At 31.4% G+C, this 20,773-nt stretch overlaps 1 protein-coding gene across 2 annotated transcripts in view; it reads right to left on the bottom strand.

Annotated features, from left to right (window-relative positions):
• Nucleotides 1–4,437: 4,437 nt before the first annotated feature.
• The window catches only part of LOC106478616 (uncharacterized oxidoreductase YtbE-like), a 36,723-nt gene continuing 20,387 nt past the window's right edge, over nt 4,438–20,773 (bottom strand). For both annotated transcript variants that reach the window (XM_022382237.1, XM_022382238.1), the window contains exons 4-6: nt 9,207–9,317; nt 8,670–8,763; nt 4,438–4,738 (exon numbers count right to left, since the gene is read on the bottom strand). In XM_022382237.1, coding sequence (XP_022237945.1) covers nt 4,593–4,738; nt 8,670–8,763; nt 9,207–9,317 — 351 coding nt within the window. In that variant the 3' untranslated portion in view covers nt 4,438–4,592. The remainder of the gene's footprint in view (nt 4,739–8,669; nt 8,764–9,206; nt 9,318–20,773) is intronic.

Genomic DNA, 20,773 nt, shown 5'->3' with positions numbered 1-20,773 from the left:
ATTGTTTTTATCAATCTTGTTGGCAAATATCATACGTGTTGGCTTTTACTTAACTGCTGAATCCAAAGTACAATTAAACTACTAAATTTAAAGTATCAATTACCTCGGTTTCAGACCATTGGAAATTCTAAAATAACTAACACATGAACTTCAAAATTAAGGTAGTTACTCAGTCATTTTGGCCAAACTTGCAACCATCATGTAACTACTAGGTAATTATGAACATATACATTACTATGACTTTTAATATAGTAAATGTATCTTTATGAATTTTTGTAAACTTTCAGTAAACATTACAAGTCTTTGGTACAGAAAAATATTGTACTTTTCCATTAAGTATTCTTACTGCCACCCAGAAGCATAGAATTTTGTCTGCAAGATTATATAAAAAAAAAACCGGGTTTCGATACCTGTGGTGGGAAGAGCACAGATAGCCTTTTGTGCAACTTTGTGCTTAATAACAAAGAACAACAGTATTTTTACTAAGGATTTTTCTCTGAACTTATAGAGTCTGAGAGTGACTCAAACTGTGATTAGTTTGAGAACAAGAAGATTTTCATGTTAATATTAAGGATACTCTTTTCATCTCTCAGTTTTCAGGTATCAGTTTCATGATCTCCTAAATGTATATTAGACTTTGTTGAGTAAAGTTTTATATTTTGTCTGTTATTTTCTCTATCCTAACACTATATGGACTCAGTACATTTGACCAACTGTTACCTATACTATTGGAATTATAATACCCTGAAATTGAATTAGATTTCAATTTATATTTTGTAGTTAAATATTTGCTGATATATCTCCAATTTATGATATTTGCCAACAAGATTGATACATACACTTTACTTTTTTACAATTCACTTAATAGGGAGCTAGCTAGCCCTCTAGTTCTCACTGATCACATGCTGATATCAGTGATGTTAGGCAATGTTTTCATAAAAGTGTTAATGTCCAATGTGAATCCACTGAAGTTAAATGGTTTGTAATGTTCGAAATTCATAAATGTTCCTGGTCACATATCTTAAGTTTTCTGATTAATAGGCACTATAACAATCACAGTTATAGCTTCCAAAGTTTATAGCACACCAATAATAGTGAATAATAATAACTGTGAATGACAAAATATTGTTGCATATCTGCTTGTTTAATAATTTCCGGTATAAATTTATTCTGAGAAACTTCAGCGATACTAGTCTTTTCTTGATTAAACCAGTTTATTATTTCTCGATACAAACTTTTAACACACAGTAATTTCACTGTCAGTACATTTCTCGTCACTTTAAACTTAACAACCTTTATAATACATGCTATAAACCACAGTGATTCACAATCTCGATAACTTTGCCCCAAACTTACCATGACTACTGTTCGCTTTATCATACATTCAGTAATAATTGTTGGCTTTCTCTGCCAGGTTTAAATACCAACAAAGAATAAAGGGGGCATCTGGAATACACTCGGGTCTCCCTGATCATTCGAGAAATTCAGTCATGCGCTAGCAGAATCACGTGACTTCCGATGTTGTAACAATATGATAGGAGAGTATGGCAAGTAGATTTGCTTTTCTACTTTATATATCCATAAATAAGAAGCCTGGAGGCTATAAAATTAGACTGTGCCTTAGTAATATCTGGAGTATAAATATCACATAAAGGTGGTGATAAAATCATGTATCACATGATACAGACAAGTGAAGGTTGAAAATTTATTTAGATATTTAGTTTTGAAATGAAGAAATTAAAACTTATATCAAAATTTGATTTATATACTACGTTTTGATGTTAAGTTTTGATATACAATGCTGATAAAGTAGTTTAATTAAATTTTTAATGTAATTCTGTAAAAAATTATGACATTTGCACTTTGACCTACCCATGTTCACAGGGTTAAACTTCCAAAAACTTTAAGAAACTTATTTAGAAGTTGTGGTTTGATCCATTCTTATGATTCTGTCAGTACTAACTTAGTGCTATAACTTGGCTGGCCTGTCTGTCTTTATGGCTGATTGATTTTTTAAATATTTTAAATTTAGCTTTTATATGTTTTAGTTGCTATGGGGCCCGGCATGGCTAGGTGGTTAGGGGACTCAACTCGCAATCTGTGGGTTGCGGGTTCGAATCCCTGTCCCACCAAACATGCTTGCCCTTTCAGCTGTGGGGGTGTTATCATATGACGGTGAATCCCACTATTCATTGGTAAAAGATTAGCCCAAGAGTTGGTGGTGGGTGGTGATGACTAGCTGCCTTCCCTCTAGTCTTACACTGCTAAATTAGGGATGGCTAGTGCAGATCGCCCTCGTGCAGCTTTGCGCGAAATCCATAACAAAAAAACAATAGTTGCTATGGGGTGAATTGAGTGTGAGCTCGATATAACTGGTTAGTTATGAAGCAATTGGATATTTCTGAGGAAATTTTACAATTGCTTCAGGATTTGATTAGTCTAAAAGAGTTTAAGAATAAAGTTAAAACAGTTCTTCAAGTTTAAGTAAACATGGACATATAAAAAAAGAGGTGACAAGGAGACCCCTGTGTTGTGAAATAAGACTAGTAACTTGGAAACTAGGTTTTACAAGGTCAGGGGCCTAGTTACGTAAAATCGTTACCCAGAAACAAAATGAGTGCACCAGCACCCATGACAGGTTGATGGATTACAGAGGCTAGTCCGCTAGAACTAGGAAGGCTACAAAACACTCGAAGTTAACGAGCAAAAGCGGTACCTTGAGGTGATATTGCTTACATGACATGGGTGTAGCAGTACAAGTAAATAAGTAACCAGCTAACTCAACATAAAAGTAACCAATTACTTGAGAGTTCTGGTTCTGGTTATGGATTAGCCTGGGAATTCCCCTAAAGCATCCAATAGACTGGCAGGACTACTTGCAGGTAGTGCTGGTTACTATTTGGATGGTCGAGATAATACCAAAAGATTAACCGTCACATTATAATGCCCCCCACGGCTGAAAGGGCGAGCATATTTGGTGGGACGGGATTCGAACCCTCGAACCGCAGATTGCAAGTCAAGCTCCCTAACCACTTGGCCATGCCAGGCCCACATGTCATTCATCTACTCCTTTGCAAAGAGATTCGGTTTAACCACAAAAGAAATAATCGTGGGAACTTCCTACCGTCAAGAGGCTGAGAAAACCATGTGGGAGAAATTCTGAGCTTTTGATTGGTTATAAATACAAAATAGAGGAAACGGGTTTACATAAGGAAGTGTTTTCAAAAATGGAAGAGGTGGGTAGGGTCACTGTGTTTGATTTGCTAAGTATAGCGATATCTCAGTAAATATAAAACAGATAGAGGTTCTTATTTTATATTCTAACTTTTAAATATTGGTAATTTGAGTTTGTATTTCGTAAGAAACTGTAGACTTTGTACTGGGATATCATAAGTTGGAACCAAAGCTCCATTCAACATACTGTATGACACACAAAAATCGATATTTGGGATTTCTTTATATTCACTTTTAAATCAAGAAAGTAACTAATGTATAATATTAAAATTTGAATTATAATCTACAATTTGATACCATACATTCATAAAATAGTCATTCAATAAAATTTTGAATGTAAGTCTACAAACATGATGACACATCCTTTGACCCCTGTCCATAGGAAAACCCTTAGCAATAGGGTTGAATTATTTCCTTCTTCTCTCAGCCTGTGGACAGCACACAATCCACTGTTTTAAAATAATATATTAAAACAAGTCAAACGTATATACAAATCTTTGATACACTGTTGGTTATCACAGTTGTATCCAGAGTTTTAAATAATTCTATCTTTTTCATCAAAGTCCACACAGACTGGTTCAATTGCTTTAGAACACAACTGACAAGACAAATTAGGTTCTAGTCACATGATACAATAATATGATAATCACCAATTCATAACTAGCAAACTACACAATGTATGATTCACGAACAGTTATGCAAACAAGCTTGTGATAAACTATCGCTTCTAAAAATAACTAAGTTTAAAAATCGTGCTACATAAACTATCTAAATCATAACACTCACATTAAACTTAAATTGAAATAGCCATGTATATCTAACACACAGTTGCATGAATTTCATTACACTATCCAAAATTAGCCACTAACAACCACCTAAAAAACCTTTAAACTATATTCTGCCCATTATAGTATATCAATATCACTGAATGTACAAGTATGTTAACATACTATCTGAACAGTTTATGTTGTAATTATTATTTCTTACAATTCCAGAAAGTGTGTAGAGAATGATGGCCTCTTATATTCAACATATATAGTGAATGTTTATTAAACTTTGATATTTCTATGCTGGTTTTCTCATTAAATAGCACAAATTGTGATTATCTGTCAAAAAAAAATGAGATGCCTTTCCTTTGTCTTCAAATAACTTTTGAGTATAGTGTTAGTAAAAAAAAAATCCAGTGATAGCATGACAAATAAATTAAAACTATGAAAAAAAGTTTTATTCTTTTAATATTAGTATTTTAAGAGCAATTACAAAATAAGCCTGAATTGTAAGTTATGTTGTGGATTACAAAACTAATTCATTTTGGCTTTTCTACATGCATGACAAAACAATAAATCCTTTTCCTTAAATCACAGAATACTACTGGGATCCCAACAGTAATGAGTTTGTTTGTCAAGACTATTTAAGTTATTCATATCTTCATATAGAAGGTCAAAATCAAATATATCTGCATTTTCTTCAAGTCGTTTTGGCTGTGTTGTCTTTGGAATAACACCTAAAATGTAAAACAGTGCATAAATGATTACTATATTACCTCTTACATGGTAAACCCAAATTAAAAATATTTTCACTTGATTTCTTCTTAACAAATAATTGATAATTACACTATCTCTTATACAAATCACAGGTAAAAAAACAACAAATCAAAAGTACTTTTATTTGATATATACCTAACAATAAAGCAATGAAATTTCAATAAAAAGGATACAACTGTAAAAATAAAACAATGTGCATAAATTGTTAATGCATAAATAGTTACTCAGATCTTATATGCTTATGGTAAGAAAAACTGCAATAAATGTTACTGTGGAATCAACTGTTGTAAGAACAAGTTAACTGCTGGCTTTTGTTGTTTCAACCATTACTGTTAAATCAAACATTATGTAGTACTTTTGTATTCAGAGATTCAGAATAAAGTTAAAAATGTATGATACCAGTAGTCACTCAAATGTATGATCATTGGTTTATTTTATATTTTATGATTTTTTCATAATTACATTATTGAACTTTTTAAAATCTTAAACTTAAAAGAATTATGAGTTAATAAACATGTAATTTGGATTTGTTTTGCTAGCAAAACAAAACACATATAGCAATTCCAAAAAGTTACCAAACAGCTGATGCTAGCTCAACTAATAATATCAAACATTATAGACTGTGATTATGTTTCATGTGAATATTACTGATTATTTTGTTTCTATATTATATATTCAAATTGGTTAGTGTCTTAAACAATCTATCACCTTTCAAATTTTAAGCTATTTCCATTTTCAGTGAAGTGATGGTCTACTATATTAAGTATAAAGGTATAGTCATACTTATTGTTGCATTAGTGAATATGAAATTAAGGTTAAAAAAGGGTTTTATTTTTGTCTGTTAGTCAACACAATAATTTTTGAATTAATAGGAAAGCAGGATATTTTTCAGTTTTCTCTGATTGAATCTCATACACACATCTTACATTGTCATTATTGATAAATATACTTCACACTACTTATGAAGTGCCTTTAAGAATATATTTTCTGACTGACTAATAATACTTAGACTAACTTATATTTATTTGTCATGTGCACCTTACAAACAAATTACATTTTATCATACTAGCATAAACTACTCACACTCCTCAATCATTCCAATTACTTCTATAGCTACCCTAAGTAGGTCTGTTTCCAAAACCAAACACTGTCAGGACACCTATGCCATGTTTGGTCCAGCTAGCTTGAGAGTGTGGGTATGCACACAGTTTGAAATATGAAACTCTCAGGACACTGAAGAGGGCCAGGAACACAAAATCTGACACCAGATTCAGGTTAAGACACCCTAAAAACCTTCTCACAGACCCCACTCATGTGTAGGTGACCTTACAGGCATTTTAGTCCACCTTGATACCCCCTCCCAAAAAAAAGCAAAAAAAGAAAAGAGGTGAGGGCTTTAGCATACTGATAAGGACACCACAAGTCACCTGCCAAGTTTGGTCCTGCTAGCTCCAAAACTGTGGAAGGAGTTCAAAGACAAAGATATTCACAAACAGAGAATATGAATTATTATACAATGAATAATATAAAAGTAAATCATGACCAACAAATTTAAATGGTAGAATAGCACAAATAAGATTAATGTAACTATATAGGATAGATAATTTTAACGTTTTGACAACTCTAATGTAAAAATAAAAATGTGCATCATTAGATTTTAAACATGAATAGAAAATCAGGGTTAAAGGTGTTTGAACTTAATAAAATTAAAAAACAACATTTCTGTTTGAAAGGATATTTCCCATAAGCCAAAGTGTGACAGTTTTAAACCCTGATATTTACAGGAATGTTGGACACCATTTTCTTTAACTGCTTGGTAAAACATGTAAGGTGTATTTCATATGTATATTTTATCAGTAATTACTATACTTTGTTCTTTTCACGAGTTGCTTGTAGGTAAATAATGACATCACACAGTATTTTAAGATTAGTTAAAAATGTTCATGAGCAGCTCATGAATATGATTAGTGACCTGCTCATGCTCATCAATACTATGAGTATATCTTTGTTTAAAGTACACGTGAAGTATTTTACTCAAGAATTTATCACGTTCACAACATTGTGCACCACCCGTGGTACACAGCACCCATAAGATATATTGTACTTCATATCTTCAAAGTTCTATATGAAGCATTTATTTTATACAGATGGCTATAATAAAGCCACGCCTTCAATCATGTACCACTGGTAGAGCATGAATGCCATTTTCAAAGGACAACTGAAATAAAACAAATTTACATGATTAACTCACTTTTGATTTTAAAATTACATCTGGAGATTAGCATTAAATTTTTCATTGTGAATAATTGAAGAAAAAAACACTAATTAAGACTTCTTTCGTAAAAAAGAAAACTGTTATGAAGACTGTAATATAATAAGGACATAACTATTACCATAATTAGAGAAATCACTTACACCGCGAATGCGTTAACTGTGAAAGGCACAAAGAAATGATGTATGAAATGAAAGAAGAGGATAAAATATCCACTACAGATGATACTAAGATTGAAAACAGTTCTACAAAAAAAAAAAAAACACTGACAAATTTAGTATTCTTATGAAAATCAATCTAAGAAAGAAGATTCCACTGATAATGCTGCAAGTGATTTCTCTGTTGGATTTTGTGCAAAGCTACATGAAAGCTATCCATGTTACAGTAGCTGTCTTGAAGGCTAGAGGGAAGTCTGCTAGTCAACACTATCCATCACCAAATCTTAGGCTACTCAAATCAAATAGACTGTCACTCTTATGATGCACTCATGGTCCCAAACTGTTGAGTGCTTTTTTGCAGCAATGAGATGTGAACCATGGACACTCAGTTTAACAGTCCAGCACATTATCTACCATCCTGTGCCTGACATATACATAAGTCCATTCTATACTAATATTGAACTGGTTGTGGTATACATATTTTTGGTTAAATATTTAGCATACCTCATCAAAAACTTCATTTAAAGGATTATATTTTTTTAGGCATAATGCACGTATCACACAAGATGTAGCAGAAAAGAACATATTTATAATTTAAGTCTCCAATGTTGCAGGAATTGAGTTATAAAAATAAGTAAATAGCTTTATATATTGATTGCTTTTGTGACATCACAATAAGACTGAAAATAATTTTTAACAAGTTTTCTTTACTGGCTGTATATGCTAATGAGGCTTTTCGCTCAATACTAGAGCTCATCAGTTTGGCATAAAGTGGTATATGTCATAATAATAAATAGCTTTATTTTCAGTCAAAGTTTTTTTTAGCAAATTGCCATTTTACTATTATTACAAAGTTGTATTCAAAGCAACGTTATTACAACTAAAACTGAATCAATAATAATAACCTAAACATTTACTATTAAATTATGCATTACTAGGTCTACCAAGTTTAAGTGAAACTTTATTTCTTACAATTATAATTATTTTAATACGATTTCTCACTCCATTATTTTTATAGTACTTAAATATTAAAAAAAAAGCTTTTTCTGAGACCTTCTCTTGTTAAACCAAATGAATCTATTGAAAATAATTTGAGTTAAGGTTATTTCACATTCATTAACAAGGTGTAGCATTTTCTGGGTCTATCTGTACTAAAGCATTTTTCCCCCCATCATTAATAATAAATTCATACAGTTTGGTTCCAGATTTCAGATATAAAGTCTTATTATAACTGATACTAAAAGCGACAGAGAAAACAAACATTATTGTCTTATTATAACTGTTACTAAAGGTGACAGATAAAACAAGAACTACCATCTCATTATAACTGTTACTAAAAGTGAAAGATAAAACAAGAACTACCATCTCATTATAACTGTTACTAAAAGAGAAAGATAAAACAAGAACTACTGTCTCATTATAACTGTTACTACAAGCAACAGATAAAAGTTGTAGCTTTACTCAGTCCATGCTGTGTTGCCCATCGAAGTAACACTTGAGCTGGTGTTTTAGAGTACTTTCTTGCAATTTCTAGGAGAATGGGTTCAGACAACAACTAAAATGAAAAATATATTAAGTGCAATTAAAGCAATATGGATTTTAGTTATATACTATAGCATACACTGGAAAAACAAGAAAAAAAGTGAAGCAGCTTATACTAACAATTATAAAGTATTTCTTCACCTTAAGTATTTTTTTGAATAAGTACTAAAAATGGTTACATTTTTCTAAAAAGTAAATAGTTTAAATACCTCAAATAAGTTGAAAGTTTTTCTATACAACAGAAAAAAAATAGCTTGTATACAGAGTCATCTGCTACAGTTGAAACCTATTTTAGTAACAAGTTTGTAAGAGGTTCTCTCTTTGTGGTTTTCAGGATTAAAAATAAAAAATATGAGAAAGAGAAAATTTAATTTATCATAAGCTATTGATGCGAAAGACTTTTAGTGTTAGGAACCATAATTTTTGAAGAATTAAAAGAAGGACTTTGGAACTAACCTTTTCACACCCAGATGCTGCTCCAAGAGAAGAGTAAGCTTGTACATGAATACGATGATCAGTACAATATTGCAATAATTGCTGTTGCACCAGATGTGGATGATATTCAACCTTAAATACAAAGAAAATGAACATAAATATCTATCTTACTGAGTACCTTACACAAAACTAAAGAATCTAATAACTTATTAACTGGTGGTATGAGCAGGTAGTTATCAACAAAAACTATGCAACATGTCATTAAAGTTAATAGTAATACATACAAGTTCCCATGAACCTAGTTTTCTAATTAGACACTTAGTAGCTAATTACTACATTTATTATGAATATTTAAATACATAAAACTATTCAACTTAAAAATATAGGAAAATTGTGATATAACAATAACAACAACAACATGTTTCCAATATTAAAAATATTGTTTTCTAGAGATAATAACAAAAGTAATTCATTAACTAAGAGTAGTCTTTTTATTATCTCGGAACAATCAGCAAAGTAAATGTAGGTAAATGTTTCAAATCATATCTCATAGATGACTTTTAAATCGAGAGGGGGTAAAAGAGTGGCACAGGTGTAAATGTAAAAGACCACAGGCCTAGTTACACATTATTTAATTTCTGGAGTGCATATGGGTGTATGGAGGATATTTTAATACAAGAAATAAATGACCTTATAACACCAAGTCATTGTTTTTATTAAACTACACACTCAATGTTTCGCTTTGTGGCTCCTTCAGGAGCATTCCACTAAAGCATGAATGGTAACTGACAGTACAAAATTTCAAATGGTTTATATAAAATCTAATCAAATTTATAGTGTGCATTTCTACAGCATGCATTTGACATTATAAGTAGTAAAGCTTATTGTTGAAATAATTAACTGTTACCTGTAATAAACAAAAGTTCTATCAAAGTTACACACTGAAAGTTACACAAATAGGGTGAAATAGAAAAATAATTGAAATTATATGTGCCATCCTTTGTGCCTATTCATCTGTGGTTGTAGTTGTTCATTGAGAAGTTTTTAGTTTTCTATCAGTATACTTAGTGGTTTCAAGTCAGGTGTTACTTGTCCATGATTAGCTAAAATATGATCTGCAACTGCTCTTCTTTCATGTTGTTGTTTATAAAGAACATCAATAAGTTTTTCTCTCCATAGCACCAGCAACCTATTCTTGGTCTTTCTTAGAGATGTTTACCCTTCTATCGCTACTGATTACATTTGTCTCTTTGTCGAAACAAACTACAAAACCATGCTGTCCACCAATTTATGCTAAAACAACAGGATTGCCGATGCATCTTGTCAAACTTGCAACTACTTCAAAAAAACACTGCCCAAACCATCCTAAACAATGAAGTGTCGTACCACCTCTTTCACTTTAAAGCTGAAATGGCATGTCGTAACCGGATATCCCTTGTTTCAACCACCCACTATTGACTCCCAGAATCAACACTCAGACATGCATATTAACACTGGTTCATTCTTCCACTCCAATGAGCCAGACAACTCTAACCTTCAAATTATTTTCCACCTTCAACCAGTCCAATCAAACTCAAGCCCTAAAAACCCAGGTCTCATCGTCTCTAACCTATGCCTTCACCTTTCTCCACAATCTACTCAGATAGGCCCGGCATGGCCAGGTGGTTAGGGTGCTCGACTTGCAATTTGAGGGTCGCGGGTTCGAATCCCAGTCACACCAAACATGCTCGCCTTTTCAGCCATGGGGGCATTATAATGTGACAGTCAATCCCATTATTTGTTGGTAAAAGAGTAGCCCAAGAGTTGGCGGTGGGTGGTGATGACTAGCTGCCTTCCCTCTAGTTTTACATTGCTAAATTAGGGTCGGTTAGCACAGATAGCCTTTGTGTAGCTTTGTGCGAAATTCAAAAACAATCTACTCAGACAAAACCCTTCCAAAGAAAAAAAAAAGTCATCAAAGTGATCAGAGTCTTCAGTCCCTTGAAGTTCAACCTTCCCTATCCCATATGCCAAACCTTCCGGCCACTTCCCCCCGCTGACCAACTTTTTCAACAATTACGCCCATTCCCATCCTTCCACTCACCAACAACAGACAATACAACAGTTGAACAAAGTACCCAGTTCTTCTTTTTCTGACACCCCTCATTCAGTGATGATAAAACTCTACCCCACATCAATACTTATCATAAACATCATGTTAGAGATTTCTATACCAGGAAGGATTTTGTAAAACATTAACCATTCAGTTGCTTTCCCCATCCTTTTTCAAATCAATAAAGCCTCATAGGGCACTAACTGATAATTACTGGTGCCAGTTAGTGAAAGTGGGTTTCCTTGGGGTTCTCCCATTTCCTCCCACATCTAATTCTAGGCATTGGAACTATAGATCCCCCACCACCATGAAGGACCATAGTCCTATATTGGCCGCTGATTTTGTCCTGACTGTCCTTGTTTTTCTCTCCACTTTCTCCTTGTAGCCAAATCAACTCTTTGCTGGTTATTTATTCATGTTTTTTTTCTTTCATGTCTCTTCACATTAAGCCTCCCATGTAATTTTGAATAATGAGCAGGGTGAAGGGAAAACAATTTTCTGAACACCCCCAGTTATATTTGAACCTAAACCTTTGTTTGGGGTCAAACAATTTTAAACTGAAATTACTACCATGTTTTCAGTTTAGTTTCCTATTCTTGTGTGTAGGGTTCTTCTTGTTTCTCCTATGTACGTATGAGGGCAGATGTTACGGTAAGCTGGTAAACAACATTGGAGACAGGACACCCATCTATAGATTGCAAACACTTTTTTGTAAGACAGTTGGCTTTTTAGGGTTGGACCTGTAAATCGATGTAAAAAGGAAAATATTCCTCACTCAGATGAAGTGATTTTAGTTCAGAGAGTGTATTGGTTTTTTTTTCACTACAGTTGCAATTGATTCTATTTAATTCTCCAATAATTGCATCTTTCGTGAGAGCTTTGGGATGATGAGAGTTGAAGTTAAGGAAAAGAGGTTTTCTAATTGGTTTGTGAAACAAGGTAGATTGTATATTACTGTCATTGTTAATCCTTAAAGTAGCATCAAGAAAATCTGTGCCCCTCTTGTCATTTGTAGCCAATGACAGTATATGACACACAATTCACAAATCAAATCTAAAATCCCAATCTACTAATATAAAGAATTGTTACAGATTATGAAGTCTGGTCAAACAGTCATTAGCTTAATAACTTGAGCAGCCTAATGTTTTGATCAGAATGAACCAAGTGCATGCAGACAACTAGTCATTACTTTTCCATCCTGGGTGTGCATGAATAGGCAGATTGGGAACTATACTCATTCTTGTGGGCATAGAAAATTATTATATGCTTTTTTAGCAAATTCTTTTGATAAATAAAATTTTCAGAAGCATTTTAATGAAACAACGTCAAAAGATTAAACTCTGATTGAATAAAGACCTAACATGCAAAATCACAGGAAAAAATTACAAAATTTGTCAAGAATACTACTGAAATCAGGAAAGGAAACAGATGTACCTTTTACAATAGTTGTGTAAAGTCTTGATAAGAAATGAACAATGTAAAGAATATATAAAATGTTGACAGAGCAAAAGTGTAGGTGATTGAGGGTGGTTCACTAGAGTAAGGAATTTTTACGTATATCGATTGATAAGGCAGTTATCAATAACATATATCTGGCTTTAGTTAAGTAAAAAATGCAATACAAACTTTATAACAGTTAATACCACAAACAATTAGATTACCTGTAAAACAGTTCAGATTGTCTCCTTAATACTATTGTACTGAGGAAAAATCAGACAGACTGCTGTGTTATAATTAACTCAAACACAAAAAGGAATGTGGAATAAGTATTTTCCTTTCTTTTGTTTTTGATTTAATTGTAATAGTGATGTTTGTTGACTTTTCATCATGAATATTTATTTCTACCTTAATATAAACAGCTGTATAGTACAAGTTTTCCTTTTTTTTTTGTTTTCTGTTGTACAGAGGGTTAAGTACATTATATTAAAAATATTTTGGAGTCTCATCATGTTGTTACAGTCTATGCCACCATGTCAGGTCATGCTATATCTGATGACTGTGCATCTTGACAATAGCCTTTCAACATAGTTTTTGTTGCAAAAGGCCCTAGCATAATGTTGTCATGCCCAAAGTACATCACTACTGTCTGCTTGCTTCTATAACCAATCTAGCATATGATGATAATAGTTTCTCAGTCACAGTTTCAAGAGTCTGATCTTACAGAAACCCATAGGTGCTACATTCAGCAACTGATCAATATATCTTTCCATAATTTTTCAGCTGTTTGAGATCTGTCACCATTAGAGTTGTTTCCATACAAAGTCATTTTTCTGAAAGGTGAACAAGAACACTAGTCTGATAGGAAGTAGAGTTTAGCTTAATCTTTGTATGCACTTTCTGATTTCTAACTTGCTCTTGGCACAATATCCAGTGACAGTCATGACTTCCTTTGAAAAAAATTTCTTGACAGGCTATGTAAAAACTTTTGAAAATTTATTCACCCATTGGTCAGTAGAAAATGGCATGAGACTTGTTACAGTTATCAAGTTACACATACCATCAGCATACATGTGAATGGGCAAAGTGCCTTTAAACTTCTCTTGTAAATGTTACAACTTCCCTGTTTTCCCTGCAGATTGTAACAGACAATTACAATCTTTATCTTAAAAGTTTTAGGTCTCTTAGCTATTTAAAACGGCTTTCATTTAATTTTATAGTTTTGTCAATCTTTGAACTGTGTCTAACTACCATGACAATCAATAAACTATCCAGTAGGTGTACAGAGAGCTCAGGGTATACAAAGTTTTATGTTACCTCATCCAATGTCTAATTACGAGTGTCTGCTTATATTAGTAACTTTTTTTTTTTTCTCCTACATTTGCTACCCAAAATTACTTCCTTTAGCTTTCAAATATGTATTTCAGAAAACTAAAAACATATCACTCACTAAATTAGATTGTACAAAACTACAGTAACTTTTTTAGTTTTCTAACTATCTTAGGTTCAAAAATTTCATTACTTCTTTGATCAATGTCTTCCATCCAAACCTGTCTTGCTCTGATGGCAAATTATTGACTTTTATAGCACAAACAAAACAGACAATCATGTGATTTATGCAGTATACAGTTTGCTTTTTGTAGTGGTTATAAAACAACCTATAGCAATGTCAGAGAAAATTACAGAAATTTTTTTGTTGTTGGTATAAAATGTGCCTTAGGATAATAAATATACTATGTAAATAACTTACCAAAGTTTAGAGTTTTTATTCACATAGAGTAATTGACAGGGAAACATATTATGCCCCCAAATCCTTAATATTTATAAGGTAATTTGAATTTTTTTGTGCTTATGTTAAATTTTCCCAATCTGTTTCTGTGCATAGCTAAGTACAATAAAAAAAATGCTGCTTCAAATTGCGAGTATTTGTGTGTATATATACACACACAAGTAATGGAAATAGTGAACACAAATGAATAACATTTTTTTTAATAAATGCTGTTTTCACACTGTGAATATGTTCGATACAGAAATGTGAAGTCCCCCTATTTTCAAAAACTTCTACCTATTGATATCTAGTCTGGTTTGACTCAAAATTTTGTTGAGTGTCACCACATACTACCATTTCAACCTGGCTAAATACAACTTATAGTTTTATACAGTTAGTCCTCCTTTCTTGGATATGAAGTGGAAATAACTTCTATACATGACTTGTGTCACATTTCCAGATGACCCATGCCACTGACCTTTGTGTTCACATATTCTCATTTGTTATATTATGACACACTTTGCTTATTATAGTTGTGGTAGAACTTGTTGCAGGTCTTTTTCTGGATAGTTCTCGTGTTCCAAGTTGATCAATATTCCTTTGTTTCCAATATCATTAAGTACAAGGGATATCTTTATTTTGGAAATTCTAAATCTCCAATTGGAACACACATCTTTGTGACTTAAATATATGAATCTTTTGCATCAGAGAGTTTTTAGCTTCTTTTCCCAAAGGAAATAAATTTTTGGTAGCATCACGCTACTACAAAATGTAATTATGATACATTTCATTCCACCACAACTTTGTATTGACTGTGGTTGTCCCGCAACTCATTAATTTGAAAATTGTTTTAATATAACATATTTAATCATCTGTATGCTAATTTGCAATGTAGTAAATATTATGGTTTTGATTATTTGCTTTTCAAACGTTATGATAAAATTAAATACATTTTTTAACACAAAATAGAAATAAATCTTTGTATTTTGTTCACTCTTTATGTTTATATAATACTCTGAAGACACTCTTTTAAGGTTTAAGTAATGGAACTGCAAATCAAATACCTGATGTTTATGAATGCATAAGGAAATAGAAATGATTTTATCTGATGTATCCTAGCCTAAGTAAAAGGACAAAGCCTAAGCAATGTGAAAAATTTAATGTTTCCACAATATTATCAGATTTTTATGTGAAACAATATTAACATTTTAAAGCATTTGTAATGGAAATTAAAAAAAAAGTTAATTTTACAAATTCCTAGACCTGTACAAACTCAGGTACCTAAATGCATAACCTTAATCAAAATTTGGTCCAAAATTATCTACCTATTTTAAAATTGAATAATTAAATAACTAAAAATATACAACCATGCAGTTTTGAACATGCACTTTTTATTGTAATTGTTTTTTTACTCCAGTGAGTAGTGTTGCCCCATAAAATGGCAACCATGCAAGAAAAAGCTCAATTCATTGTTTGGCTTGCAGAAACCAAGTTAACGACTGTGGTGCAGCATAATTTCAAGTGCCAGTACAGGAAAGAAGTATGTGTTAAGGATATCTTGTATTGTACACCTACAGCAAACATCACAGAGCTAAAAGACCAGGATAATGGATGCCATCACTACAGTAATTGTGGACCTGTTTCAGTGAATGTGGACTGAAATCAAATATCAGTTAGACATGCTAAGAGCCACTAATGGTGCACATGTAGAAGTCTATTGACATGTCAGTAAAAAAAAGTTTGTGTTTGGCTTCAAGATGTTGAAAACTGCATGGTTTTATTTCCTTTGTTAATTAATTATTAAATTTTAAATAGGAAAAATAAGTTTGGACAACCCTGTATGATACAGTAAATATGAAAGTAGTAGTTTCATATATGTTTACTTTTTATTTTTTTAAAGGACTTCACACAATCAAGAAATGTTCATTGACAAAAACTTGGAGTGAAGTAAAAGAAGCTAAGTAGATTACCAATCTCAATACTGTTAACCCATACAGTATTATTACCCTTGATTCTTATATCAAGGAACTTCAATCTTTAATACCTTTGCTGTCAGTGAAATATTAGATTTTACTTCAGACTTTTAGTATTACTTTTATCTATTTCTTTTACTTATCTTATGCCTTTTGTATTCAGTAGTATATTTCTATCATTTTTTCTAACTCCCCCTTTTTAATCATTATCTTATTTTTATCTGTCTTCTGTATTTTTAGAACAGTTTTGTCCTATTTCACACTCACATTTTTTGTACACAGTAAAAAATTATATATTAAATGATATATAAAAAGAGAAATAATATTAGTAACCTGATTTATGTTTTTCCAATTTTTTCTTCAACTTTCTTATTAAACTTTGTTCCCCATAAGAAAAGTGGTTAACTCTCATGGAATTAACATGCCATATTGGCCCATACTTAACCAATAAGACTTACAATTTAATGTTTAGTGACAACCAAATACTCAAAAATACAATACCAGTAATTTTATCATTAGGCAAGTTCTGATTTTAATAATTACAGTGTTTTAATGCATAGCATCGAGTCATCATCAGGTAAGAGTTACATTCAAGAAGGCAGTTGAATTCCAGAGAATACTCCAGACTTGTGATGTTAAGGATAAGATTGTAGATAGCATTAAATTAGCTTTGTTAGTAAAAATAAGATGTACAAAATATTAATAATAGATAAATAATAAATATAAATAAAAATAAAATAAATATAAATAATAGATAAATATTAATATAGATAAAGGAGGATTCCTGGGTATATATTTAGTATTTGCTTAGATGACTTTATCAGCAGCGCTTCAGATATGTTTATTCTGTTGATGCCTGGATCTCTTCAAATGATTTCAACATTGTTTTTGGTGATATGTTTTGTTTCTTTAAGATGTTCTTTAAGTTTAATGTTAATTTCTTTTCCAGCATCTCCAATATACAAATGTTTACATGAATTATATTTAATTTTGTCGATGAATCCATTGTTTTAATTTTCAGTGGGGTAATTGTTAGTAACAAGGTTTTTGTTTATGATAGCTAACTTCTGTATGATATGGTACCTATGTCAATATTGTTTTTCTTGGCGAGTCATTTTCAGAATCCAATTAGGTTTGTGCGGATGTGTTTGACATAGGGAATTGTATTGGTGATAATGTTGAAATTGTTTTAATAACAATTTTGTATTTTTTTTTATTTGTTGATTATTTTCTTAATAACTGGTTCTGGATAGTTTTTTCCTGAAAGAATAATTCAGAAATTCATTGCACTGCATCATCTATATTTTTTGCAGAGCATACACTAAATGCTTTTTGCAAAATATATTTCTAGTTTCCTAGTTTTTGCAACATGTAGATTGCAGATTCCCAATTAAGGTAGTGTTCTGAATTTGTTGCTTTTCTGTGAATTTTAGTATCAAATTTTGATTGTCAATTTCCAAAAATACAAAACGTGAAGGATGTCATGCACTCCATTCAAGAACAAAAATTATTAACCCTCTTGATACAGGTTGATGAAAGTCCACATGCCACAAAGTTTTAGTAAGTTACATCCAAAATTTAATTAAACTACTTTATTTTCATGGTATACCAATAAATATAGCACAAAAACATAGCTAATAATCCATATATTAATAATATATATGTTTTAAGTTCTTAATTTTATAAGGCATTAAAAAAAACCCAGAATTTCCCCATAGCATAAAAATTATGACATCTTCTCTAATTTATTTACCACTCCCAAAGAAATACAGAATTTAACATAAATCACTCATTATAATGCTGTTATCACTCAGGTTCAAAAGGTAATAAAACAATAAATTTAAGTATAAACAGATGTATACTGTTACTAGTCTAAAGCTATTTAGGATAAACAAATTATTTTCATGTTACAATTTTAAGTGATTCTAGAAAGAAAAAAAGGCTAATTTAGATCTATTTCAATTTTTTTTTGGTGGTTAGAGGTTGTTTGAATTGACCAAACTTGTATAGACTCAAAATATAGTTAGAGTACAGAAAATAACAGAAAAGATACAAAGTTTTACTGAAAAAAAAGTTTGAAACTCATTTAGGAGATTTTAGAGATTATGCAAATGAAATCTGAGATTTTTGAGATGAAGTATTATTAAGTATTATTAATCTTAACATGGAAATTATTTTGCACTTGGACTATACACATTCATGGACAAATCTTTAGTGAAAACACTACATTAAAAAATCAGATCTTTTGTTTACAAAAGACTTGTAATGATTACTAAAAATCTGTCAAATTTTGTAAAGATACACATACCATATTAAAAGTTATAGTATGGAAATATAATGAGTACAAATTGGTTACAATGTTGGTCGAATCGACCAACCTCATAGTGAAAGAGTTAAGATTTTGGGTAGAGAATATAGCAAATAAAATATAAAGTTTTACTGCAAAAAAGTTTGATATTTGTTTAAGAGGTTTTAGCAATTATTCAAATGAAATTTCACAACTTTCAGATAAAGAAAAGTATATTTAATCTTAACATGAAAACCACTTTGCATTGAGAGCAGTCAACACTCTGACTCCATATATGCATGGGTAAATTTTCAATTAAAATACTTAATTTAAAAAAAATTTATTTTTTGTGTACTAAATACTTGTAATGTTTACTAAAAGTTCCCCAAATTTCATGAAGATGCGTTATATATTTTCAGAGTTATAGTACGTATAGCTTCCCGGTTTCATGGTGGTTATGAGGCAGTGGTAGATAAGAACCTATTATGAGAGAGTTAATAAATACTTTGTATACCATACATACTGAAAAGCAATACATTTAAAGTGAAAAATTTCTAGCTATCAAACTAAAGTCAACAGATAATACATTTAAAGGACATCCTTTGCTAAAGAATATCACAGAAATGATAGAAGTTAATAGCATAAGACACCATCATATATTTGAAATTTGAATTTACCAATGTTTTTTTTCACAGTTTCCTTAACCACATTATGGTATGTTGGATATACAAGACTGTTCAGTTTAAGAGTTAGTGTTTAGTTCATTTAGTGATCTAATATTTAATGATTATTTAGTTTTAATAACAAGAGTGTTAAAAGTTGATTATTTTAAAAGTGATAGTTATGACACATTTTGTCATGTAACTTTGTACAAATTGTACATATGTAGCTTAATTGTTGTACTAGGATTTTGTAATATTGCTGACATCATCTTACTCAAAGATTCTAAGTTTTTACTGTTATGTGTAGATAGAGGGCTAGATATTTCTAGATTTTTCTGTCACAGATTATAAATAAGTGAAGATACAGAGAAGAAGTAAGTTAAGGTAGTGAATGTTAAAAAAGTGAAGTTAGACTGGGTGATCATGAGTTTAGCCATAAAGTGTGTATAGTGTCAACTATTTAAAGTATAATCATCACAGACTGTGTTGTAAGAGCAATGTAAAGAAGAATATTCATTACATCAGCTGTGTTCTAAAGTAACTGAACCAGTCTGTGTGGACTTTTATCATAAAAGATAATAATTAAAGCTCTGGATACAACTGTGGTAACCCACAGGGTAACATAAGTGAATTTAACGCTGATTGTGTTGTAAAAACACAGTAGAGAGGATATTTTGTCTTGTCAAAGGGTGTTCTAAAGTAACTGAACCCACCAGTGTGGATGTAATTGTGATAACTAATAGTGCAATGAAGTTTTGTACATACGTTTAACTTGTTTTGAATATATTATTTTAAAACAACTGGATTGTATGCTATCTATTTGTTTTGATATACAGAAACATCTGTTAGCTCAGTTCTTGCACAGATCTTAAAATATAACGTTCATAAATGGAAACATTGACTGTGTGTAAATATGTAGATCTTGAAAGTCGAATTGTTCAAAACTTGAAAATAGCATTGATAACTGGACTAATTGTTGGTTGAGATGTTGCAAAAGAATACCTAAGGACCTGTTTATTGAACTGATGAATATTGCAACACATTCGGTGGAATTCAGCTTTAATGATATCATGTATTAACAGATTGATGGAGTCACCATGGGTTCTCCTCTTGGACCTGCCTTAGCCAATATTTTTGTTGGCTCTAGTTACCTGCTCAAAATCTAAATTAGATTTCGAACTGAAGACAATTAAAACCATTTTACTAGAAAAGTGGTATCCAAAAACGTCATCAATCAAATTACTTCAAGGAAAATTGCGAGCTTCTCAAATATCCCAAATTTGGTCCAACAAGTGCCCTATTTACCTAAAACTACCATGGATTGGTAACATTTCAACAAAATTTGAAAAACAATTGAAAATGGCCATTA

Source organism: Limulus polyphemus, unplaced genomic scaffold, assembly GCF_000517525.1.
Source record: "Limulus polyphemus unplaced genomic scaffold, Limulus_polyphemus-2.1.2 Scaffold233, whole genome shotgun sequence".
Lineage (NCBI taxonomy): Eukaryota > Metazoa > Arthropoda > Merostomata > Xiphosura > Limulidae > Limulus > Limulus polyphemus.
Note: the sequence above shows the minus strand (reverse complement) of the source record. Positions and strands in the feature narration are given on the sequence as shown.